This window comes from Syngnathus floridae, chromosome 4 (genome assembly GCF_059516105.1).
Source record: "Syngnathus floridae isolate MCC-2025c chromosome 4, RoL_Sflo_1.0, whole genome shotgun sequence".
In the NCBI taxonomy this organism is placed as follows: Eukaryota; Metazoa; Chordata; class Actinopteri; order Syngnathiformes; family Syngnathidae; genus Syngnathus; species Syngnathus floridae.
This window is the reverse complement of record NC_142416.1, coordinates 10,886,309-10,912,782: the sequence shown is the minus strand read 5'-3', so window position 1 is coordinate 10,912,782 and position 26,474 is coordinate 10,886,309. Positions and strand designations below refer to the sequence as shown.

The 26,474-nt window shown below is 40.0% G+C and overlaps 2 protein-coding genes across 5 annotated transcripts; one reads left to right on the top strand and one right to left on the bottom strand.

Moving 5' to 3' along the window:
• Positions 1–4,623: 4,623 nt before the first annotated feature.
• On the bottom strand, positions 4,624–9,638 carry inab (internexin neuronal intermediate filament protein, alpha b). Its single transcript, XM_088373305.1, has 3 exons — positions 7,628–9,638; positions 7,076–7,200; positions 4,624–6,948 (listed from the first exon to the last, which is right to left on the bottom strand). Exons 1-3 carry the CDS (start codon positions 8,675–8,677, stop codon positions 6,672–6,674), a joined length of 1,452 nt encoding a protein of 483 aa, XP_088229431.1. The 5' UTR covers positions 8,678–9,638; the 3' UTR covers positions 4,624–6,671.
• Positions 9,639–10,302: 664 nt separating this feature from the next.
• Positions 10,303–25,938, top strand: nt5c2b (5'-nucleotidase, cytosolic IIb). Of its 4 annotated transcripts, XM_088373302.1 has the most exons (19): positions 10,303–10,529; positions 12,657–12,703; positions 12,790–12,907; positions 14,612–14,685; positions 18,675–18,792; positions 18,947–19,042; positions 19,183–19,274; positions 19,369–19,426; positions 19,966–20,059; positions 20,718–20,771; positions 20,887–20,970; positions 21,137–21,178; positions 21,359–21,466; positions 21,556–21,622; positions 21,692–21,862; positions 22,358–22,409; positions 22,655–22,715; positions 23,737–23,913; positions 24,098–25,938. In XM_088373302.1, exons 3-19 carry the CDS (start codon positions 12,807–12,809, stop codon positions 24,341–24,343), a joined length of 1,695 nt encoding a protein of 564 aa, XP_088229428.1. In that variant the 5' UTR covers positions 10,303–10,529; positions 12,657–12,703; positions 12,790–12,806; the 3' UTR covers positions 24,344–25,938. The 4 variants fall into 4 exon arrangements, with proteins under 4 accessions (XP_088229428.1, XP_088229427.1, XP_088229426.1 ...); XM_088373301.1 differs by lacking the exon at positions 12,657–12,703 and having other exon boundaries at positions 10,304–10,529; XM_088373300.1 differs by lacking the exons at positions 10,303–10,529; positions 12,657–12,703; positions 12,790–12,907 and adding an exon at positions 13,709–13,791.
• The last annotated feature ends 536 nt before the right edge of the window (positions 25,939–26,474 follow it).

The window sequence follows — 26,474 nt, the reverse complement described above, 5'->3', positions numbered from 1 at the left end:
GCAGAAGGAGCCAAGACAACGATTAAGTAATTTCAATATTTCAGAATATTAAAATAGCCAAAGCCTTGCACAGATGGCCAAGGAGCTCACATTGTACTTTGTAACTTCTGTAACTTCCCTTTTGCATTACCAAGGTTGCAATCTCATTCTGCACCATGAAGGTTGTGGTTGGATTTATTGTGTTTTAAGTCTTTGAATTTTGTTCAGATCTAAAATGCTGTGTCATGGTCTGCAGTTCAAATTGAAACTCCTGAAATAGCTCAGCTGCTCTATTATGTATAAAGGAAGCAGCAGTAACATCAGCACTGCCGAATAGGCTAAGTGATGCACGAATTTTACCCATGTCAATCCCAGAGTCTAGAAACATGTACTGTCGGCTACTTTATGCTATGTGAATGCTATGCTGTGAAAACTCAAAATAAATGACCAATGCCTATCTCTATGTGTCAACCCTGTAAATGAGTGATGGCCTATCCTGGTTCCACCTCTCTATTAGTCATCTGACATAGACTCCCATTTCTCTACGACCCTGAACAAGCAAGCCGTACAGAAAATGACTGGATGGATGCATCGAACATGATTGGCACATTTACAGTATGTGCAGAAATGTATTGTTATTATTATTATTATTATTATTATTATTATTATTATTATTATTATTATTATTATTATTATCCAGAAAAAACAACATTTTACATCTGAAAAGTTGGCACACCCTTTCAACTTCAACAGCATCTACATGCAACAACCCTGTTGGTTAACCTTGTTTTGCAAGTTCTGCACCCTTCTCAACCTTCTCCAAAATAATGAGTCCCATCTGATTGCAAGGACCCTACAGAACATCTTGCACAGTCAGTCAGTTCATTTGTTTCGCTGTAGAATGAAATTGTTTAAGTTCAAACAATGAATATAAGACAAGAAATCCACATTTCAAGTTTTATTTGCAGGTACTTGCATACGTATGACTGTGATAAACATCTTGAAAGTTAAAAAAATACTTTATCAACATGCATGGCATATGCTCTTGGTCCACAAACCCTTACTGAAAAGTGGCGTGTAAAATAGAAGAATGAGCCAGAAGTGGAAAAACAAGGTCTGTATATGCCTGATGTCTCTCAATCCTATATGACAAAATAATGTGACAAATGACTAAATAAAGAAGGACAATTGCAGCAAGTGACAACAACAAGGACCGAACCCAAAACACATTTCCAACTAGGCACAATATTGTCTATTACTTCATTACTGTCAGATTCAAGTTATTTCCGTGATCACTGTTAATCTTTCATTAACAGGGAATAATAACTTTGTCTTCATGTGTAATACCATGCAACATTGTCCATCTACTGTATAGGTCAAGAAGCAGGATGAGAAATTCCTTTCTTCAGAGAAAATAATCTTCCACCAACCTTCCACCGGCCTGTTTGTGCGGGTCTGCTGCCTCTGCTATTATTAGCACAAGGGGGGGGGGAGTGTGACGGCTTGATTAACAAGGCGGATCACACGGCCTGCCTCAAAATGATGCAGCACTTTATGCGAGGCAAAGAAATCGTTTGAGGAGGAGGTGATTATTTGCAAAATGCATTTTTTAAGGTAAATATTGGATGTACTCAGGTCAAGACTTGAATGTCAAATGTCTAATGTGCTCCTAAGACCTCTTGTTCCCCTTTTGTGTTTGTGCATTAAGCCTCACTCCAGACCTCTCCTCCTCTCAAAGCCGTCCCTCCCTAAGCCTTCCACAGCAGAGGGATGCTAGCAACAGATTCCAAGGCAACAGCAGCAAATTAACACTTTCTTTACTGGCACAAAGACAGAAATTAAAACGAAGGTCTGTCATTCAATCATATAATAGGATGGCTCATATGAAATGCTCTGCCTCTGGATTTGGAAGACGCATTACATTGTTTTATATTAAGTTTGTACTGCATTACATCACTTAGAGCACATGTGTCAAACTCAAGGCCTGGGGGCCAGATACGGCCCCCCACATCATTTTATGTGGCCCGCGAAGACAAATTGTGCATCAAATTTGGGTGTCAATACTAGAATTGTAAATTGTCCACTTTTAATATCATTTTTTTAAATATTTGACCAGTTTTTACTTGTCTGATTTGAAAACGAGTTATTTGTTAGTTTGTTTTGTAGCTTTTACTGTATATACAGTAATATGAGGTGCTCATACATTTATTTGGGTTGACAGTTATAATGGCCCTCCGAAAGAAGCTATGACTACAATGCGGCCCGCGAAAAAAATTGAGTTTGACACCCCTGACTTAGAGTCTGACGTCTTTTAACTCTTATAAGAGTGTGAATTTGAAAGAATGCAATGTAAGTTCACCAACCAAAGTTTGTTTGCTAATTTTAGTGGTGACAGGTAATGAGGCTGACTGTTTTCCACTTGATTGTGTGATGTCACTGTTACTCGATCGATTTAAAAAAAAAAAATGTCTATCTCGTTCTGCATGGTTGAACTTTAATTACTGTTATGAACCCAAATGCTTTTGGTTCAGAAATATTTGATGAATCTAATTAGTTGATGTCAAGGCATTCTTGATTTCATTTATTTCTTTACCTTGGCAACATCATCATTTGTCAAGTCAAACATATTTATACAGCCCTTAATCACAGAAACGTCTCAAAAGGCTTTGCGTTTCCCGCAGTTAACAAATCTTAACATCATCTAATCTTAACCCCCAGGAGTGCAAGGAAAAAAAACAAAGAACCAAAAACCATCTTGGGGAAAAATGAATTATTATACCATATCCTGTTATATATGAACCTATCTGCAGCACACTCACACATACTGCTACACAGAGCACTCGACTTGGATATTCAGCATGAGGAAAAAAGTAAATACATAGTCACATATATTCACAGTTAATTTCTGCAGACAAATGAGTCGGACCCTCAGTATTATCAGTGGCGTTGCCTCACACAGACACTGATCACCGAATGGAGCATAAAACATCTTCATGAGCATTGTCTAGCAAAAGGGAGACTGTAAAAAAAGAGATTCCAAAATTATAACCAGACAGAGAGTAATTGCAGCCATGCTGCACATTCAGAAATAGAGTCTACCTTGGTAACAGAGTTGCCAACAATAGCACATTCTTATTTAAAAGGCTCCACTCAGCAAAGAAAAAATGCAGGTAAGATCTGGAGTGCGAACATGATGAAAAATGTAAATGCTGTTAAAGTGGAAGTCCAAAATCTTCTGATTAATTTTGCATTTGTGGAAAAGGAATTGAGCACCAAAAAATACCTCTGAGGTAATTTCGCCACTTGCTGTCGACTGCAAATGACATCACAGTGCTTAGTGCTCAGCTTGTAAACACCACATGACCCAATCCAGAGAACAGGTTAGCTGTGATCCTTTTTAAAATTCAAGCAGAGATTCTGCAAAAAAAACCTCAAGCTCAATGGATGCAAAACTTGCAAAGCTGCTATCAAATAAGAGGTTGTATGTTTAAATGTAACTTGACTTATTAAAGATGTTTTCGATAGAAATAGTTTTGGATATCTGCAAATACAACCTCATGATGCAGAAAATTCATCTGATGACTATTTTCCATTTTTACAACCTATAAAATGTCTGAAAACACTGCTGTGCATAATAATTTCGAACAGTGCATTTTCACAAAAAACGTGTTTTCCTCTTTTTTTTTTAAATAAATGTTATCATTAAGAGATTGGGTTATAAACATTGAAATCATTAAAAAATTGAGTAAAACGCAATTTGTATAATAATTTGGAATCGGATATATATTGTCATAACGACAGGATGCAAATAATAATATTAACAACACGCTTGAGGAATGATTTAACTGCGATGTACATTGATTGCAGTGGGATTACAGACCACCACAGCTCTCCTTCAGTCTCAAATTAATCCCAGTTTGAATATCCTATATGAGCTCACATTTTATACAAGGTAGCAGCAATTATTCATGTCTTTTAATACTCTCATGTGTTTGCTGTAATTATGAGGAAGAAGTTGAGTGACTGAGCTTTGGAAAGTACATTTTTATTTTAACGCAAACCAGAGAGAGGTGTTTCACAGCAGCGCTTTTATGGTGGCATTCGAAAAGCTGTTACCACACCGTCTGCTGGGAGCATTGCAGAGGTATAAATCTTTGAAGGGCCGCACCCTGCATCACGCATGCTCTACAAGCACCAAGCTTGTTCCTTCTAATCGTTGGCCAACAACAAAGAAGAACCGATCACAAAGAAACTAAGTGATGCCTGAGATTCGGGCTTCGTGTGTCCATTTGTCATGATCGAGGGGCTTGCTTCAAAGATGACTTCACATAGATCTGCGGCAGGTCACCTATCGTCTCTTTGATATGCATCTGGCACCTTGCCCCAATGTCTGGAAAAGAATTAATTCAAACGGAGATGCATCTCTGGTGTCGATAGATTTAAATTGACACCAAGTTTTGCTGATATATTAAAGTACAAAAAGAAGATAAAGAAACTGTAGCTTATGTATGAATACACAAAACGGGATGGGTTGCAGCAGTATACACAATTGTAAATGTTTAGATATGCAACTTTTGTGTCTGAGCCCCCCCCCCATAAGTAATTTTACAAAACACAAATAACAAAATCCTGTGCAGCCTCAAGTAATGTCAAATCTTTATTGACACAGTGTCTCACAGCAATACATAGCAAGTTGAAATACTAACAAGAGTAACATATCAGCAACATTCAATCCCTAAACTTTACTTGTCATGGTAGCGCTAAATAAATGCAAATGATCAAACACCCCACTGGACAAAATCTGCACCATGCACATGGTCAGATACGAAGCTGCTGGTGTTTTAAGGCATTTTATATCCTACGTTATTTATTCTATGGCAAAATATTGATCCTTGTGTTTGTAATGTCATGCCATGACCTGGTGCTGCACATGTGATATTTTTGGCAGTGTTGTAGTGGTGGGATATTTAGAAACCCATGACATTTTCTTTTCTTTGCCGTGTGGTTATAAAAGCTTTTGTTACTCTGGAATGCAGCAAACATACATCTATATGTGCTTGTGACATTTTTCTTCCAAAGTCCTTTTAGGATAGGCCACTGCATAGCGATACAAATACACACTCACTACAGTACTGTACTAACATATCGACTGTTCCCAAGCCACAAATATAACAAGCCAATCCAGAACATTCTGTGTGAGTGCAGCTTGTCAGGGCGCGGTCTGCCATGGCGACTAGCATAAGAATAACATTGCTGTGTTTAATTCAACTGGTAGTAAGCGAGCAAAAAAAGTGAGCAAAAAGTGGCTCACTCGAACAGGTTTCTACTGGTGGATTCATACTATAACAGGCTTTTTATCCAGTCATGGCCAAAGTGTGAAAGAGAGAGGTCACATTTTAAACAATCTGGTGCTTTTCGGCTGTATGGCGGCTTTATTTGAATTGCCCTTGCAAAGTTTGGTCTTCAGGCTGTAATATAGTAAATTGTGGGTTCAAAATCGGCTTTATTCATCAATGTGAGAAATTGTGAGAAATGGAGCTACGCACGGTAGGCTTATCGCTCAGGTGCATCGTACAGTTAGCATTTTGTGCTTAAGCGTAATTTATCAAACAATTTCAAACAAACGATTTCCTGTGCATTATTTTTGTTTGATTTTCTTTTTCATCGCATTTTTCTAGATTTACAGGCTTTATGATTATATCCTACAAAGCTAACAAACACCATCTGCAGTGCAGTGATCGATGAATGCTTTGCATGATGAGGTTGTGCATGGTCAAAGGAGGCTGGTGGGGGTGGGGTGGAGGGTTCAGTCATAGGAGCCCCGCCCTTAAATCCAGCCACTGTGCTGAATGAGCAATGGAGCAGGATGACGGACAACTAGATACGCCATGCAAATTAAGCTCGTTTTACACACATTTCTTTTTTGCTGATTAAATATCACAACTATTATTATTATTATCACTATTATTCAAGAAGTAAGAAAGGGCAGTGTTCCTTTGAGGATGTCCACCCACCTTTGTGTTGCTGCCTTGCAGACACAATTGATGCACCAATATTGATTGGAAAATTTGTCTGAGGTGAAATTTGTATTGATTGAGTCAACTAGGCAATATTACAAGCTAGTTCTTTGGTCCAACCGTACATTGTTATTAACCTCGGAATGATTTTTTGTAGTTGTCTGTGCTTTCTTGCTAATCTGTTTAATCTTATGTAGGTGATGTGTTCAAAGCATTTGTCCTTTAAGTATGCAAAGTGATTGCACACATTTTTGTCTCGTGATTGTGGTAGTGGTGTTTGACCAGTTATGATCTACTGTGTCCATCTGTATGATGCAAGTATGAACAAGAAATTGAGTACTGTACCACGGTTCTAGTACGTGTTGCCTAAGAGCTTGTTCTTCTCGGTGAGTGAGTGACAAACAAACAAAAGAGAATTACTGATATAGTGGAGTTGTGGTATGATGCTTTCCTTTGTTGGATATGTGTGGTATTTAAGGGAAACTGAAAGGATCATGAAATCAACCTCTGAATCCCAAATTGTACTTCTATCTGCAAAACACTTCAATACAAGAGGTTTACGAGAAGGCAAACTAGCATCTTAGGTCCCTGTGGTGTAAGTGGATTTGTATTAGTATGGAAAATGATCAAAAAGGGGGTGGAGGTTTAGTGGTCTAGCAGGCTTAGACTAGACTTCTAGTTATTCTGTTTGGTGGAGGTATCACTGGCATCTTGCTGTTTCTCCACCTTTTTAGTGGTGACCACTGTTTCCTCATAAACCTCATGTGTGGATTTGCTCCCAGCCTTGCTCTGAGGCTGGCTCTCATCCTTGCCTTCCCTCTTGGATCCCTTGCCAGAGCTGGTGTAGATGCGGGACTGGTAGTTGTAGCTCTGTCCACCGCCTGAAGTAATGGATGGGCTGGAATAGGAGATCCCTGTCCCTATGCGGGTCTCCTCGCCTTCCAGCAGTTTCCTGCAGATGACAATAATGAGAAGGGATTAAAAGGAAGGTTAACCATGGCTGCAAAAAGTGGTGCGGCGTGGTGTGCTGCGTGTTTCTTTTTTTAAAATCCTAATGGACAGTATGTTAAGTGACCTACCTATATGCTGCTATCTCAATATCAAGAGCCATCTTGACATTCAGCAGATCTTGGTACTCCCTCAAGTGACGAGCCATCTCACTTTTAGTGGTCCTCAACTCATTCTCCAACTCTGCTATGCCATCCTGTGAAAAAGAGATTAACAGGCTGCCTGTTAAATATTTAAATTCCATCAGAGCTGAGAGACATCTGTAATTCTGAGGACATGTAATGCTGTAATAAAACAGCATATGGTGCACAACGTTGTAATTGCATTTACTGCAAAGCAAACCTTTTTGTATCAACTGGTCATCGAGCTCAAATCTCTGTTCATATACATTAAAATCCCAAAGCATATGAGCAAAATGAACTCGAGGATATGCACGTTTTGCAAGCTGATGACAGAGAACAAGGACGTGGGCGTTGTCACTCGCAGATGCTGAGCCGAGATGTCCCAAGAGAAATTCAGAACCACGGACAGAGCTCATAGCTCACATTAGCCATTCAATACTCTATTTTAAACATGAACCCAAATAAATGTTACAAGATACAATGTGGAAAAGATTTCGTTACCTGGTAGTTTCCAATCTCCACGCCGTGTCTGTCCTCCATCTCCCTGAGCTGCTTTTCCAGGGACTCATTAGTGCCTCTCAGGCTCTCAATTTCAATGGTCTTGGACTGCAGTTGCCTCCTAAACTCGCTCATTTCCTCCCTGCTAGCGCGGATGGCATCGTTGCTGCGGGTGGCCTGCTCAGAGAGGTCGGCGAACTTGGTCTTGTACCACTCCTCGGCGGACTGCAGGTTCTTGGAGGCCATGGACTCATACTGACTTCGGATCTCCTTGAGGGCGGAGGTCAGGTCCGGCTTGGCGACCTCCATCTCCACAGACACCTGAGCGGCCTGGATCATGTCCGTGAGTTCGGCCACCTCCTCATCGTGCACCTTCCTCAGGAAGCTGATTTCATCCAGGAGAGATTCCACCTTCTTCTCCAGGTCTAAACGCACCATGGTGGCGTCCTCCACATCTTTCTTGAAAGCCTTGAGAGTGGCCTCCGCGTCCTCACGGGCACGGAACTCTTCTTCATATTTCCCCCTGAGCTTCTGGAGGTCATCATCGATGCTATCTCTCTCGATGAGGAGCTGGGACTTCTCCCCGTTAAGATCATCCAGCTGGGAGCGCAGTTCGCGGATCTCCTGCTGGTACAGCTCGGCGAGGCGGGATGGTTCCGCCTGCCTCTGGCGCAGAGCCACCAGCTCAGTCTCCAGCACTTTATTATGTTGCTCCAAGTTGCGCACTTTCTCGATGAACATGGCAAAGCGGTCATTGAGACCCTGCATTTGCTCCTTTTCATTGGTGCGTACAATTTTGAACTCATTATTGAGGACGCTGCTCTGGGCCAGGTCGAAGGTATCCAGAGGCATGGACGAATAGGCGCGTCCGGACTTTCGGGTGTACGCGCCCGCGGATGAAACGTTGCTCCGGGGTGCGGAGGAGGTTCGGTAACCTGCCCGCGAGGAGGAGACGCTCATGGCTGTCCGAGATGGAGAGGACGCATAGCGGGGAGATTCCCCGAAGATCCTTCGGTAGGAGGAAGAGGAGTACACTTCAGGTCCGTAGTTCATCGTGGCTTGAATGGAGTCAGAAGAGTATATGGGCGCGTCTCCCTTTTATAGGCGGGGGGCAGCGCGATCGTTAATGAATATGCATTGTGAGCAACCTACCGCGGATTCGCCGCCGAATTGGTCAGAAATACAAAGTTAATATTAATTCATAAAACACAAATTACATATTGGTATTTGTTGTGTAGATTTTAGAGCAACATTTTGATGACAAATTCACATGTTTTTTTGTGTTACTTGCGGGTTAAATGGTCATTTAGATATAAAACGTGATTTACTGTTATTTTGTTATTCCAATGAATCAATTTTGCAATCTGGATGCAATTTCTATTCGTTTTTCAACTTGATAAAAATTGTTTTGTCATTCCCCATATACACTGCGCTTCAGCAGTTAAAAATGTGACTTTGCTGCCCTCTGTTGGAAAGAAAAGGAGCTCGGTAATTTGAAGTTGGTGAGGCGCATCTATGAGGCCCCGAGGGGCAATAAATTATGCACTTCCAGAGCTGGACTCATTTATTCTTTAGATGCTCTAAAACTGCAACAAAATAAAAATTGCCGCAAAAATTCAACAGCAGAAAAGTCAAATGCAACATCCGGGCATTCATGGAGAAACACTCGATCCCGTCTCTATTCATCCAACGTTCAACCAATCAGGTTTTGCTCGACTGGTCATGTGACACCGACGTGGTGTAGCAGCATTGCAATGCAATGTGATGGATGCAGAGTCCGACCGTCGTTAAAGATGCCAACAGTCTACCAATACACGCGATGGCGCTGTCGAGAATCTGTCTGCAGTTTGAATACAGTTATTACTTGACACAATGTACAATCGCCCGCTTTATTAAACAGACTGATCTTTTATTGAAGTGGCGTTTGTTAAACAAGTGTGTATACTGATTTACGATTGAATTCCAGAGAGTATTATTTTACCAGTTGTAGAGATGAAAGTTCAAGAGAAACAACAATAATAATAATTTATTATTATTATTATTATTCTTATTCTTATTCTTATTATTATTATTATTATTATTATTATTATTATTATTGTCATAGTCAAGCTCGTCTATTTAGCCTGAATTTATGTTTTTTCCTATGGAGCGATATTATGCTATTGTATGGTTATACAATAGGGCAGAGGTGTCAAACTCAAGGCCCGGGGGTCAGATACGGCCCGCCACATCATTTTATGTGGCCCGCGAAGACAAATTGTGCATCAAATTCGTGTGTCATTACTAGAATTGCAAATTGTCTTCACTTTTAATAATATCTTTTTTCTTAATTATTTGACCAGTTTTTACTCGTATGATTTGAAAACGAGTTATTTGTCAGTTTGTTTTGTAGCTTTTACTGGATATAATATGAGGCGCTCATACATTTATTTGGGTTGACAGTCATAATGGCACTCCGAAAGAAGCTATGACTGCAATGCGGCCCGCGAAAAAATCAGTTTGACACCCCTGCAATAGGGCATGCTTAAGTCGTCCCTTGGCTCACATCACGAGTACAAGATTAAGGACTATTATGTTCTTTGAGATGTTCCTCTCCATTTATAACGAAGTCATTCATGTTGGTAGCTGTGCTGTGTGAAATCTCCGCCTCCTGATGAAAGACAGAAGGAGGTCCCGCCCTCTCAATATGCCTTCCCCTTGTGCTGGCAGCAGAGAGAAAGAAATACACAGCTGTCAACCGAGGAAAGGACATCTACGGCCCGGCCTCACGGTGCACTCATTCGGGGCCAGACTGCAGCTTTCTGCCTCGATATATACACAGCCTTTCTTGCTCATACTTCCACACTGCTCAAGGCGCATGCTCCGACGTAGTTGCGGTGCAGTTGTTTGACAAGATATAGCAGTGGTGAGTACAGTCATGATAAGAACAGCTAAGTTAAATCCAGTGAAACCACTCTTGTTAGCTGTTTTGATTGTATCCCATCCAGCTATGTGTTATTAGGCTTACTCAATACATTACATGCTACCCGCATCATCAATGTCGAACAAGGTGCTTTAGCAGACTGTTAGCTTGTGTCGCAAATAACGAGATATTTGGCTGTCATACTAGTCAATAGATTTTCTTGTAACCTCAGTTAATTTCACACCGATCGTCGGTGCAGTTCATAAATTATCTTATGTTGCGCTGGCAATCCGATTTCAGGGGTGTGCAGTAGGGTGTAGTAGTGCTTACCACTACGTGATCTACTGTATGGAACAAAGCCCGTTTACGTTTGTGCAGGCTTGTCGTATGTAATGCTCTGACATACTGAGTCTTTCGAAACCTGAGCTCCCATATGACACCCCCTCGCCCCTCGTCAGAGAGTAAACACAGGTGGCATTGACTCAAGTAAAGATGACTGCAACCCGGTAGTCGTTTGGGATTCTTTTGACACACGCAGATGCTCATCAAACGTGCAAATATGGAAAAGAGACAAGTGGTGATGTGTGTGTGCCTTTCCGCGACACATCATGTGTTTCATCTGCCCGTGCTGACACGAGAGCAAAAAAAGCTGACTTAAACGGTTGTGCAATGCAGTCTCCTCTCTCCTCCAGATTCCATTAAAAACAACTTACGAATTACTTTCAACAGCCCAAAGGTCCAGAAATGTTCGTACGATCAGAGGGGACAGTGCACCCTGTAGGACAGTTTCTCACGGAGGCACGTGATTGCGCACGTTCCTAAAAGGTTGCAAAAGTTGCCAACAGTTCAACGTTTCTTTGCGACAAGAAAAACTTGTCGACAATTAAAATTGTTGGCAAACATAATTGTGGCTGTTTGCAACTTTGACTGAACCCTGATGAAAAATCAAACTCCAGACATGCGCAAACACTTGTTAACCTTTGCTGCTCCGTGAGTTTAAATAAGAGGAGGTAAGATGCCCGCTTTAAAAAAATAAATAAATACTTTTAGGAACATCAAAATCATTTTAATCGCAACATAATATGTAAACAAGAAGCAAGTCAAAGTAAACACATTTGGAGGGTAATTAGATCACACAAGACTGCAACTTTGTTTTCATAAAACTAATTGTAATACCTTGTAAAGAGAGATCTTCGGCCACAACCTGGGGAAAACATCCCAAGATGCCCCCGACCCCACGTCATTTAAATCCATACAAACTTTGTGTTTAAATCTCATTTTCAAATTTTGACAATACACTTACTTCACCTGAAACACAATAGCTACATAGCACTAAAGAAAACAATTGTTTTTAATAACCGTTTATTATTGCCATTTTGAAAACAGAATGCCAGTGACAAATCCCATTTGCAAGTATTTGTTGAAAAGATGTGCAATTATTATCCCGTTTTGTTGTCTTGATGCTATTATTGTTACATAAAGTCAGCCGAATAGCATGGTAATAATCCCTTTGTTATTGATGATCCCCCAAACGATTCCCCCGTTTGAGGACGCATCAAGAGATTTCTTTTTTTTTTGTGCTAACCATTTAAGTTATCGTCTGTGTGCTGTGATTCCTTCAACTATTATATCCACACTAACAGGATTAACAACACATTCAAGTAAGAAATTGTAATCCAATCAACAGTGCGCCACATTCACAATAACAGTATTCATCCTCACACAAAGGAATTTGCATTATTAGAGCAAACCAGTTGCTCACGTTATAGGAAAAAAAATATTGATTTCCAGTCGGAAAAGTGTCATTTTGATTTCCGGTCAGCATGTAAAAAACGCGTTGAGAGTGAAATCAACTAAACTGCAACAGATGACAATAAAAGCACAACCTTAAAGTTAAACATTTATTGAAACTCTGAGCATGTATAATCTTATTTAGCTCAACATTTTCAAGTCTGTATATTCAATATCAGCCTAACTGTGACAGATTAAAGACAGTCAGGCTATAGCCATGATAAAATGCAGATTACTAAATGTAGACCACATTTAACATTGAGGTTACATAAAACCTGCCTGAACATGTGATTAAAAGTTTCATAATCTCATTTCTATTTCATAATTTTGGTGTCTTAGGGTCTCGGAGTGGTATGTGCTCAACCTTAGCAGTTCAACTTTATTAGGTCAGCTTCAACCTCCAGCTAAATAGAACCATGAGTTACCTTAAATTGACAAAGTATAGAGATGGAGCTGTTTCATTTCTCCTCAGACACTGAAAGACTAAAGATGACTACTTCATGGAGTGACAGACTGCAAAATTATGCTGACCAGCCTGCCAACATGGACAGAATAACAATGAAAAAATACAGACGAGAGCCCTACCATAGGTAAGAAACTTCGGTCTAACATAGAATCTGTCTAGAATAGTGATTGGTGATGCAATATTTTTTGGCTTGTTGGAGTTCTCTTAGGTAATCCTTGTTTTATTGCTTCCCATTATGGAGCCTGTAAAACAGGAAGGATTTCCTTTCTTGAATCTTCTCTTTAAGTACCTGTAATTTTGAGACAGAGCTGCTGGTCCAAATTACTTGTCAAATTCAGTGTCCCTTTTCACAGTTGACAGAAATCGGCAAAAAAAAATCTGCCAACTGCTGATTTTAACAGAGCCAATATTGTCCGATTAATCGGTCAAGCCCGAGTTAGGAGTCTTAAGAATGTTACTCTAAAAATTGTCTTATATAATTAAAAAATACTTTATGATGTCAACAGTTTGTAAATTATTGAACGAATAACTCATTTTATTCTTATGAGTACAATTCTTTGTAAATACAACAATCGTTTTCTAACTACAATAATGTGTAATCTAAGTTAAGAAAGACCCCTTCCGCTATATGAGTTACATCGCTGTTGCTTGCTTGGTTCTGCCGGACTTGTGATTGTTCTGGATATCTTTGAAGGGCCATAAATGTCATGCCACAGAACAACAACTCTGACTAACTGCATGCAACAACAGAGAATGACGTAGAATAGTCACAATCATTTTTGCAACAAGTCAGAAAACATCTGAATGGTAAGAAAGCAAAGAGAGGGGGGTGGGTGAGAGAGGGTGGAGTGGGGGGCTTTATTGTTTGTGGGTCCTGTTTTGGCCTGCTGGAGTGGAGCAGGTCCGAGAGTCAAAGTGGGGTTTAATTTCACATACTAGAATGCATCGCTACGCGTCTCCTGGACAAACATCGAAATGGGGACTTTTTCACTACGGAACTGCTTCAAGGTATTTACTATCTGGTTTGGAAGAGTAGGGATGACAAATGAATATAATCCATTATAACATTGGAGTGTAACGCTGCTTTCTATTTGATGTTTGATATCTTTCTTTTGCTGATTTGTATCTTATTTTGATGAGAATGAAATAGTGATGTGTGCTAAAACCTGTTGACAACTAAAACAATTGACAAAAATCGGATGGAATTTAAAGAATATTGCTCTATAATTAATGCTAGTCCCAAATTTGGGGGCATTGATGCCAAACTGTAAAGATGTACATCATAAAAGGTCTGTTCATAGACTAAATGTCCAAGCAGTGTGAGTTAAGTGAGCAATGTCTGTGATGTAAACAATGTCTATATCTGAGGACACTGTGTCCCCACTGAATGATTTACGAGGCAGGACAGTAGAGCCGTTTCCTGGCCGATTGACACAAAGTCTTAGTGGTAAGCATCGCTCAAAATAGTGGCGTACTGTCACAAATCACCGGACAGAAAGCACGTTTCTATTTATTGATGGAAATTGAAACTATAGCATGTCATTACTCCATGATTTTACCATACGATGCACCAAATATTATAGCGAACAGAACAAATTGGGGTGGTTTTTTTTCTGATGTTGATCATTTCTCTTGGTTTGAAGCCTTAAACTCACCCAGTACTGAATGATAGATCCACTATAGCCTAGCTACTTGTCTGGCTTGAGTAGTAATGTTTATTCTCAAGTTAACATTTTTCACTCAAGAAAACTATTTGCCATTGTGTGTGTAATTGTTTTTTTTTTTTGACATAGCCAGTAACACACATACCTTGGTGTGTCTTCTCTAGAGTGTTTGTCAACAGAAGTCTGGCAATGGAGAAGATTAAGTGCTTTGGCTTTGATATGGATTACACTTTGGCAGGTACGTAAGACTTCACTTAACACCTATGGGAGCAAAACAACTAAGATAGGAAATTATTCCTTAACATAGAAAGTTTGTAATTGAATATGATTTCTAAAGAAATAATCACAACTTTCCATGTTCTTACATCAGTGAGCAGCAAATATGTTATGAATGTTCCACATAACTCCCTGGCACGCCAGATTGGTAGCATACTTCTCCAACCATCTAGTAACTGCTCCAAAATTATCCTGCCATGTTGTTCTATGACTCGGACCCACTTTTTTATCCGCGCTTCCCAAAATAACCAAATGAATTAGCTAAGTGGGTCACGTGTGTTTGTGAACTTCTTGAACGATGACTCCTGTGAGAACAGGAATCACTCTTAGTCCCCCTCTAAATTTGCAGCTAAGGCAGGGTAAAAGTTGCTCAGCTGTTGACATTACTCTTTTTATGGGAGCTCATACCCTAGTGTCAATGTTTACAAGAAGCACGACCATCACGTATCCATGGAGGGCCTGTCAGCTTTTGACCCCAGACGTGCTTTATCAAATCCAGACAACTAGAGAGTGCAACCACTGTGTGCTGTACTCGCATAAAAGATGTCATTGTTATTACATATGTGGGTTTTATTGTTGGGGTAGCATGGTGTATTTGGGGCTAGCCTATTTTGCTTCACAATTCTGAGGTTTGGGGTTCGAATCCCAGCTTGGGCCTTCCCGTGTGATGTTTGCAATCACATTGGCTTTTACCGCTAACTTTTGATGTTTCTTAAAGTCCAACCAGCTATACTCCATTGAGTTCGGAAAAAAATGTCTCTTTGAGGGAGCAACTTGTAAGCACAAGAACAAGTTTGTATCAGCCACCCTTATCTCGCAGTGCACTTTGAAACTCCAGAGGTGATTGGGAGGTGCACGTGATGGGTGTCCCAAAAGGTTCATTGGTCCAGTGATGATGGAACTTGAAGTTACAGACATCCTTCCTTGAAGCGCCTTAAACAGCAATATTGAGACACAACTAGGCTAGGTTTGAGCTTTAGAAGATCCATAGTAATGCTCGAGTCTTAACTCTATCGATGAATCGAATAATCGGATGAAATTTTATATTTTGCATTAAAGTAACTTTCAATTAGTTTTTTTTCCCAAATTACTGTTTATCAACTGATTACTGTTGTTTATTTGATATTGTTTAACGATAAAAAATAACTAAACAGCAAATAAGCAAAATCACCATACAGGGATATTGTACTTGCCATCGTTTTTGAAAGGGATTCAGTTACTGGTTCATTCATTGCAAACGTCTCATTTTGATTAAACACAAAACTGCAGAAATCAGAGAAGAATTTTTGTGGAGAGGCTGAAATCAGATGAGTTAGACAATTTTAAGTTAATCAATAGTAAGTAAGTAAGCATTTGAAAAGAAACCTAATACGATACAAAATGTCAGATTCATGAATGAAACTTTTACATCCAAGGCTGCCTATGTGTATCTGTGTGTCAGAGAGTTAGTCATGTACATGCCCTCTGTGGGAGGAATACAAGAATTAAAAGGATTTAAGGATTTTGTAACCAACAGTGGTGCAACTTCCGGTACAACCACTGGAGCTCTTTATTGCTGTCAACAGCCTAGCAGTGGGGTTTCTGATGCAACAAGAGATCTACTAATAACGCCACAAACTTCTGTCAGAAATAGGGGCAGCTAAAGTTACACCTGAGAGTCGAATACTCTCTGATACTATCTACACATTGCAGTTTCTTCTGTTTTGCAAGTCCTCTGTTTATCAGCAGAGGACTTGCAAACAAGAAGTGTTGGCGACACCGCCCAATCAAACATTTAATTATGAACAGGTTACATGGTTGAGCAAGCCTAGTCTTTTCTGTAGTCATTTAATTACACATGACTTACTTCCTAAATGACGACCGGTTTTATCGTTGATTAAGATATTGAATGACACGCTAAATCGAGGTTTGTCAATTCAAGGTCAACATGTTGAAACGGACCTGGCAGTGAACTACAGAAAGTGAGACTGGTGATCCCATAGGTGACCGAGGGCAAACAACTCTTAAAATAAGTTTCTTTGTAGTGCCTCTGAGCTTCGGGAAGAATTTCACAAAAGAGTGTGTGGTGCAATGAGGAGAAGAAGCGAGTGAAGCAAGAGGTGGAGAGGTGGAGAGGTTGAAAGGCAATGTAATTGGTTTGCACGACTGCTCTGGGCAAAGGGCCCAGACCTTGTGTTTACTGAAGGGGTTGAGAACCAGATGGAGGATTGAGTTGCAAAAGGTGACGTGGTTCTAATGCACAAACAAACTCAGGATTAGTGAGCTTGCAAAACAATAGAATTCATCTTAATTTAAAGTGTCACAAAAAAGTACTAAAGTGATCTATTAACCTTGCATACTGGCTAAATTCTCTCGGTATTTGTGAGTTCACAAAAACACAAGAATCCATCTTGTACCGAGCCCACTGATGTTCTCCGAGCTGACCACTTGTCAAACCTGAAGAGCAGACCAAAGCACTTGCTGAGAGGTGCAGAAGTCTCAGTGGATGTTAATTTTTATATATTTTTTTGATTGCATTAATTGCCTCAAACGGGTATGCAACAAGTCTTAATTTCAGAGTACAATTTTTGTCCAGGCCTGTTTCATGAGTTTGTTTTTGAAAATAATTCCGTAGAACCGCAATTCAAAAGCAATGTCCGATTTAGTATTTCATTAACAGTGGTGTTACAACAATTTTGTCGGCATCTGTGTGTGCATGTTTTGCTAATGTTTGGCACCATACAACCAGAAAGGGCAGAAGATAAAGTATTTCATTTTGGATATTTTGTTATGTATATTTCTTCCAAACAATCCCACTAGGAGTAGGGAAAGCAGCCATCAACACAAGCACATTCTCCATTTTGTATTTATAACATGTGACATACCCGTGTCCCAGTGTCAGATAGCATTATAATCCTCTGCTGGCCTTTTTTTGAGCCCGGTCTTAGTTGTAGTTTGGCCCTGGGGTAAATATTGACGATGGTGAGGAGCGGGCTCATCAGCCAGCCCAAAGCTCATCTAAGATTCCACTGAAAGTTGGGCCATTTTTTGTTTTCACACCTGATCAAATGTTCCTGTTGAGTCACGTGGAACATCCTGGCTTGTGGTGACACAAACACACGTAGGGTACAATGTGTTCACATGTACATGTGTGAAGGGGCTTCATGAGGGAGTGGGAACATGGAGTTAACAAAAGTCCGAAACAACACAGCACAATCTGGAGTGGATACTGTCAACCTTTTTTTGTTTTTAAAGTGACTTCTTTGTGCCTTCAGTTTAATCAACTGCTCTTGTATCTTGTTGTTTCCTAGTCTACTGACTATAGTCTGAGTCAGCTCCAGTCCGTATTCCAAAGTCCACAAAACATTGACATGCACCAAAAGCCTCACCTAATTGTGTCGTTTGTCTTCCTTTGCACGAGAAATTAGTTGTATATATTTTTTGCATAATTACGGTAACTGCGTGTCCTGCTATTTTAGTATGTAAATCAAACGACTGGATTAAAAAATGTCACTTAACCAACAAAGCAAGTGGGATCTCAGATAGACCGTAATTTCTTAAGAATAACACTTAATTTTTGGTGAGTAAAAATCAACACAAATTGAGTCTTAGTTTAGCAAGGACGTGAAAAACAAAAACACATGATATTACTAGACAGCTGAAATGTTCACCTGTGTTTTTTAATATACTTTACACTGACATATAATTCAAATTTCTCGGATTAAAAAGACTACTTCCGAATAAGGAAGTACCAGCGTCGTCAGTGAAGCAAGGTAAACATTTTGTTTTGACATTTCCGGCTTACCGTATTTCAGAGAATTTTTAAATCCCTTTGCCCCCCCCCCCCCAAAAAAAAAAAACAACATACAACATACACTGCAGATATTTCAATATCTGAACAATGTAACTAGCATAGCCTGAAATGGGACAATATTTGCTAAACACACGCCTGTTTGTACATTTGCTTTCTAGTGTATAAATCACCAGAGTATGAGTCTCTTGGATTTGAGCTAATAGTGGAGCGGCTGGTTTCCATCGGTTACCCTCAGGAGTTGTTCAGCTTTGTCTACGATTCGTCCTTTCCTACCAGGTGGGCCCCACTGCCACTTTTATAGAATAATCGAGACCTCTGTATGACCTCTATTTGGTTACGATTAATGTAAAGAGCAGCGGGGCAAGTGATTCAACTGAGATTTACTGTGAATAGAGACATTACAACCACTTTTTTTCCTTCCCACTTCTAGAGGCCTTGTATTTGACACGATGTACGGAAACCTGTTGAAGGTCGACGCCTACGGTAATATACTGATCTGCGTCCATGGATTCAACTTTCTCAGAGGGTGAGGCTTCTGAACATTCATCTCTCCTCGTCTCTGAGGAAGATTGTTAGTAAGACTGTCAGGTTTGTGTCCTCATACGGTTTGTGTGCCCGCTTCACCGCCCTCATGAAATAATCTCAATGGGTTTCCTCTTTTCCCAGCCCTGAGATCCGTGAGCGCTACCCAAACAAATTCATCCAAAGAGATGATACAGAGCGCTTTTATATTCTCAACACACTCTTTAACCTGCCAGGTATGGCTTGAGCAAAAATAATCTCAGATAATGACAGATAATGTCAGCATGCGTTATTCATGTTGGGTTTTTTTTTCTTTTTTTCTTCTTCAAGAGACCTACCTCTTTGCATGTCTAGTGGATTTTTTCTCCATCTGTGATAGATACACAAGGTAAGAAGCTGCTTATTATAATAAATGTCATGTCATGCAGTAAGCTGCTGGGCCCTAGCGGCATGTGAAGTGACACAAACCAACCTGGGAAAAAAAAATGAAACGCATTGCAGTCAACCAGTCAAAAACTACATTTGCTTTGCTGAATTGTTAAAAAAAAAGCATGGTTCCAAAAACAAAGGTAAATAACATTCGACTAACTTTAAGACAAGGGGAAAGAAGAGAGATAAACATTGGATGTTAACATTAGCGGAGAGTCCAATGTCCTGTACATTTCTTGAGAATGTAATCTGGAATGGTTGCATGGTCTTTGTCCTCTGAAACCTGGTTGTTGGTCTTTTAGGGGAAGAATGCTTTCCTGTTTGGCTGGGGACCCCTCCATCAAGGGAAGGCTATCCCATTTAAAATAAAATGAGCAAATAGTCAAACCAAGAGAAAAAACAAACTAGGAGAAATGTTTTGGAAATCCTTCCATAAAGATTTGTCTTGTACTATGACAGCGGCGTATACATGTGCGTCTTTGCTCCTCCCCCGTTTAGCTGTGAAATGGGCTTTAAAGACGGCGACCTCTTCATGTCTTACAAGAGCATGTTCCAGGATGTTCGCGACGCTGTTGACTGGGTCCACTTCAAGGTACAGCATGCATGAAAGCTGCAGCGGCAGAAAAACAAGAATGGGAACCCTACTCTCTAAACCTGATGAGCTAGTTCCACTCAAATGGTTTGAGGAAACCAATTCCAATGAGTCATACGTTTGATACAGTAACTTAATTATTGCAAAAATATATTTTTATTTGACTACAAGCAACTTTGAAATGTATTGTTTAAGTCACTAAGTGAAGTAGTAAGTTTTAATAATAATGAATTCATGTCTTATATGATAATTATTCAAAATAAGTAAAGTAAAAATGAAAATATATTATCAGTATTAAAATATTCCCCAAGTTACTACTACATAGAATTGTCATTTTTTGTATCAGCTTAATTTTTGGAAATGATTGATTCAAACTGTTTTACTAGTTTAAGATATGAAACTTTTTTATTTTTGTAAAAATGTACTCTTAGGTTTTACTTTGTATGGAGTTGTGTGTATTTCTAGACAAATAGGTCAGAAAATGAATATCTTCATCACCAAGATACAGCAACAATCAAAATAAACAGATACAAATATCTCTTAACACTGCACAACAAGCTGCTCTCTTGGTCCTGTCACTGAATCAATTTGCAGCGATGCTTTTAATGAGAGTGGTCCGATCAAGCAGTATGAAGTTTTTACATCTTTTACATTTCAGGGCACATTGAAGGAAAAAACTGTGGAGAACCTTGAGAAGTATGTCGTGAAAGATGTAAGTAGTTTGTATTCATGAAGGTGGCTCTTTTCACATCAGCTTGAACCATCAGTAAGGAGCCTTATTTCTAAAGAGCCTTAGCCGCCTTCTTTTTCTTCTGCATGACCACCAGGGAAAGTTGCCTCTTCTTCTCAGCCGGATGAATGAAGTTGCCAAGGTTTTTTTGGCTACCAACAGCGACTATAAATACACTGATGTAAGTAAGGCCATTAATATTCATGCCATCAGCCTCACCAGCTACTTGTTGGCTTTAGAATAGCCGCCTGTCACAATTGATGTATTTGCTGTATAAAAATAATTGTAATTACATTTGAAAGTTTTATGTTTGTTTTTAAAGTAATTAACTATCGTTTTGCTCACAGAAAATCATGACTTACCTGTTTGACATCTCCCATGGTCCAAAGGTAAACACTCTCTTCTATGTGACAACACTCAAAATTGATCAAATATATAGATATTATATCATGAATATATATAATCCACTTCGGATTTTAGTACCTTGAAGCCCTCATTTGTTTTGTATAATCCCCATGTTGGCATGGCTTTTTACATGTGCATTTGTTTTCATCATTCATTTGTTTCAGCCTGGTACTTCACACCAACCGTGGCAGTCTTATTTTGACCTCATCCTTGTAGATGCCAGAAAGCCACTCTTCTTTGGTGAAGGGACAGTGCTCCGACAAGTGGACACGGTGAGGGGATAGGAAGGTTTGCTTTTTTTTTTTAAGGTGCAGCGCCTCTGTGTGAAATTTGATGTAAATGTATTTTCCACTTATCTCAGACCACAGGACGACTAAAGATTGGCACCTACACAGGACCGCTGCAGCATGGCATTGTTTATTCTGGAGGTAAGACATTTCATGTGGTGTCAGGTTGTTGTGCTCACCGAGTGAGTGTCCCCTGGTACTTCGCCACAGGTTCCTCAGACATCGTTTGTGACTTGCTTGGGGCTAAAGGGAAGGACATCGTGTACATCGGGGACCATATCTTTGGAGACATACTCAAGTCGAAGAAACGCCAAGGCTGGAGGACTTTCCTGGTCATACCTGAGCTTGCCCAGGAGCTGCACGTGTGGACCGACAAGAGTCGTAAGACAGAGATAAAATACTCACATTGTTGGTATGCATGAGTCATGAATTAGACACTGATTTGACCTATATTCCCAACTTGGGCGCAGAGGGAAAACCTTCCTGGGCGTTTATGTATTTGAGAGCCATTGCAGTATGGTTGCATTCGGAAATTCACTCAAACGCCGGCGCACCACTCAGTATGTGTGTTCAAAGAGACAGAGCGCACTCCTTTCCCATTATATTTACAAACAGACTTTCAATCAGCAGCTCGTGCTTCTACTCTTTCCATCTGTAGTGTCAGACATACTGGTGCAAAACAGAACTTTTGAACAAGGTTGAGTTTCAAAACAGTCGATGTGAACAAGCACGTGTTCAATGCATATTTCCCAACGTGCCCTTAGTTGAACTGGAATTACTAAACTTAGGCCAGCATAGCATTTTCATGTGTTGCACAGATTACGACATTGCACATGAGCAGTGATAGCTGATAATGTTTTTTTTTTTCCTTCTCAGCTTTGTTTGAGGAACTACAACGTCTGGACATTTTCTTGGCAGAACGCTACAAGTAAGAACTTGAACTCTTTCAAACCACCTGCACCGATTTCACCACTTTGCAGAAAGCACGTGTGTTTACGTGGGCATGTGCATTATGAGGTCCTTTGGGTCAAGAGTGTAAAGTCTAAAGGAGCGGGCTGAAAATTTGCATCGCTGATGATATTTATAACGCAGAGTCAGCCTCTTTAGCAAACTGATATGACTCCACCCACCCATTTTATGCAACTTTAATCATGGGTCATCATTCCCCTGCAGGCATTTGGACAGCAGCAGCAACGAGAGGCCCGATATCAGCACTATCCAGAGAAAAGTCAAGGTACAGCTTTAATTGTCTGGGTTTACATAGCAACACAAGAGGACAGGGCTTGTCACACATGTAAAGTATGTTTGTTGAGTGGGATTTACCTTTGTTCTGATTTCACAAGTGTTGACCCTTGTCCCATCCTCACAAGCGCACCTTTTTGGGGATGCTCCTTTGATACACTATCACTCGCTTGTTTCAAATGAACCTGTTCATCTGTGGAGTGTTCGAAACTGGTTTTTGTATCACCAGTCTTTTGTTGCTTAGTCCCAGCTGTTTTGCCATGTGATGCAGGCATCTAATTCAAAATAACAGAAAAACGGAATTCATAAATGAAAATAAAACTCAATAACAGAAATGCTCCTCCATGATACTGCGCCACTGTCATACTCTCCATTACAACAACCTACGTTGACTTGAATTGTGTCATGGATGGAATGGAGCAGGGCGACCAAACGCAGCTTGGACCAGGGTTTAGTAGAGAACTCAAAGACAGACTATAAGAAGCTCGACTAAGGACAAGACTAACGGAACAAAAGACAAGATAAAGACAGGAACGACGACGACAGCCGAGACGAGAACAATCCGACGGGTGTGACACGCAGACAGGGCTTATATACGCGACAGGTAACGAGAGAGGTGACTGTGATTAGTACATAGATTGAGAGTAGACACAGGAAGGGAGGGGCGAGCACACAGACACTGACAAATTGTTGGGGATGGTAGAAGTACTCAGTGCTCAGTGTTTCTTCTTTTTCATCTTCTTGTTCTAAATAAATAAATAAGTAAATACAAGTAAATAAATAAATGAATGGGCGAAGGGATAAATGAATAAAATATTAGTTGGAACATTACGTAGCTTGTCTTTGTAATGTATTCAGTTGAATATGTTGTATCCAAATCATTGCATTCTGTTTTAGTCACAATGTCCCTTTGCCTTTTCTCATCTTTATAGCATATCAGAGTATCTGTGAGGTCAATCAATTTCGTTCTGGGTAGATATCCTTTCACAATTCCAGTTATTCATCTCCTTCAGAAAGTCACACATGACATGGACATGTGCTACGGCATGATGGGCAGCCTTTTCCGCAGCGGCTCCAGGCAGACTCTGTTTGCCTCCCAAGTGATGCGCTACGCAGATCTCTACGCAGCCTCCTACATCAACCTGCTCTACTATCCATTCAGCTACCTCTTCAGAGCCGCACACGTGCTTGTGAGTACAGGATGGAACAGAAACACGTTTGCAGATTACATCTTGGGCTCATTGAAGAACAACATGAGACTAGTTTCAGACACATGCACATGTCTTCTTTCACAACTCAAGAAAAAAATCAGTGGAGGAAAAACTGATTTTTAGAAGCAACTAATCAAACCCCCGCTTTTATTCTGAGCTTCAGATGCCCCACGAGTCGACGGTGGAGCACATGCACGTGGACATTGGCGCAGAGTCGCCGATGGCCACGCGCAACCGCAAGGAATTGGAGTGCAAGAGAAACCAGCTGACCCGCTCCTTCAGTGAGATCAAGCCTCCCAACCTGTTTCCTCAAATCCCGCAGGAGATCACCCACTGCCACGATGAAGACGATGATGAGGAGGAAGAGGAAGAAGAAGAAGAGGAGGAAGAAGAAGAAGAGGAAGAATGAAGTACCTTAAGTAATTTAGAGGTTTGCTAGTTTGGCAAAAGTGGAAAATCCTTCACTGTGTGTTTGTTTGTGTGTGCCTGCGTGTGCGTGCGTGTGTGCTCGTGTGTGCGTGCATGCGTCAGTACTTGACATTTTAGCGTAAAGTGTGACAGACCAGCACACAAAACGGGATCACCCGACCGTCACAAAACTGCACGCATGACTGCTCCATAAAAAAAAAAAGCCTTTTGTAATTGTTATTTTCTTAATCGATTGGATTCAAATAGTCAGTTTTTGTCAGTCGTCGAGACACTCCTCCACTGAAGTTTAACGTGACCTTTTCAGGCCTTACTGTAGGATAAGATGGCTTGAAGCATGACATACTCGTGTGTGTCAGCACGCTTTGTGAAGAAGTGCATCGATTGGATGCATCACAATTGATTTTTTTTTTATGCAAATGGGAACAACGTGCTATTCGTTTGGTTGAGTTTCTCGACATTTTACATGTATTGGTTTTGCCAAAAGGCATTGTGCTTGATACTAATGTGAAGATTTGCAAAACTGAGAGATGACGTTGCAGTGTTCAGGTGGCTGTTGACCTGTTTTCTCGTTGCCGAGCAACATCCTGTACAACATGCTGATAATCGCTATAACAACAGTGAAGTCATGCTTCTGTAAATAGCTGTAAGGTGTAAACAGCTGAAGAAGATAAGAGGAGTATTTTTATAGAAACCTGAAATGTGAGTGTTACATTTGCATTTATTTTTTGGACAGCTCGGTGCAGTTTATCACTCACTGAACATGCAGTCTCCATATGCAAAAGATGCATCCTGGTATTTTTAAACCTGTTTGTGCTTATGCAGAGCCAAAAGAGTTAAACTGAAGTTTTTTTTTTAAAGAAACTTTTGAAACAGTTTTTCTTTTTTCTCTTCTTGATTTGCAGTTTTTATTTTTAATTTTATTTTTTTGGATGTAGTCACGCAAACGTACAGATATGACGCAACCTTAAACAACTTGAGGACACATCACATCAGTATCTTTTCTTTATTTTATTTATTAATATTTTATACATAAGGAAGATTTTCATTTTCAGGCTTAACTGTGTCTTGAAACTTAAATGAAAGTCATTTGCTACAGGAGCGATTGTGATCTTTTCGTTTTGTAACTTTCAAATATGCACGTTTTTTTACAGTGTATCTTGACTGTAGGCATTTTAGAAATTCATTTGCTGCGGTTTACATAGCAAACTGTTAACCCAACCTGTAACTTATGAATAACACATTCAAAGCTGTATCTAAATGTTAACTGCCATTAACAAGTTCTTTTGAGGTCAGGTTATTTTTATTTTTATAAGCTAGTGTTTCTAGAACTATAAATGGAATATCGTGATTCCCCCCATTGTTTCTTAAGTTTTGTATCACGCCATGCAAGTGTTGAGCCTATCGACAATTAGTTAACTGAAGTCAACGCTTGAAATGAGATTTTATTCATCATCTCTCATTTTCTAAACGACGGTTATCTTTGATTTTTATGCATATCCTTTTATGTTCTCATGCTCCTGCCATTTGTACACTGAAGGAAATAACCTACAAATGTAAAATAAAGATAGTTTTTCAGTTTTGTGTTCTTTTCTTGAGCCCAAATATACATTGGCCACTTAATTTAGTATACTTCACGCAATCTAATGGCATCCAACTCAACATCATAAATCTTACTGAACAATCATCACGTAGGCGGGGAACACTCTGAACCGGTTGCCAACCAATCAGAGGGCACACAGAGACGAACAACCATCCGCACTCGCAAGTTGGAGTGCTCAATCAGCCTACCAAGCATGTTTTTTGGGATGTGGGAGGAAACTGGAGTGCCCGGAGAAAACCCACGCAAGCACGGGGAGAATATGCAAACTCTACACAGGGAGGGTCGGAGGTGGAATCGAACTCGCACTAATTAGGTGACTTGTGATGATAATTTATTGCACTGGATTGTATTCAGTGGTATCAAAGTATAAATTCTGAATACAAATGCACACCACACATCTGATTTATATTAACTTGAAGCGTTCAAGTCATAAATATTTGCGATGATGTAAAAAAATAAAAATAAACAGTTGTTAACTGTGTTCGTCACAGTAAAACTGAACCATAAAAGT

Bases quoted from the DNA above. Each gene is read 5' to 3' on its own strand.
- inab (XM_088373305.1), bottom strand. From the start codon at position 8,677: ATGAACTACGGACCTGAAGTGTACTCCTCTTCCTCCTACCGAAGGATC. The intron at 7,201-7,627 runs GTAACGAAATCT...TCTTTTTCACAG, and splicing joins TGGAGATTGGAAACTACCAG to GATGGCATAGCAGAGTTGGA. The intron at 6,949-7,075 runs GTAGGTCACTTA...TGTCATCTGCAG, and splicing joins ATTGAGATAGCAGCATATAG to GAAACTGCTGGAAGGCGAGG.
- nt5c2b (XM_088373302.1), top strand. From the start codon at position 12,807: ATGACTACTTCATGGAGTGACAGACTGCAAAATTATGCTGACCAGCCT. The intron at 14,686-18,674 runs GTACGTAAGACT...TTTGCTTTCTAG, and splicing joins TATGGATTACACTTTGGCAG to TGTATAAATCACCAGAGTAT. The intron at 18,793-18,946 runs GTGGGCCCCACT...TCCCACTTCTAG, and splicing joins GATTCGTCCTTTCCTACCAG to AGGCCTTGTATTTGACACGA.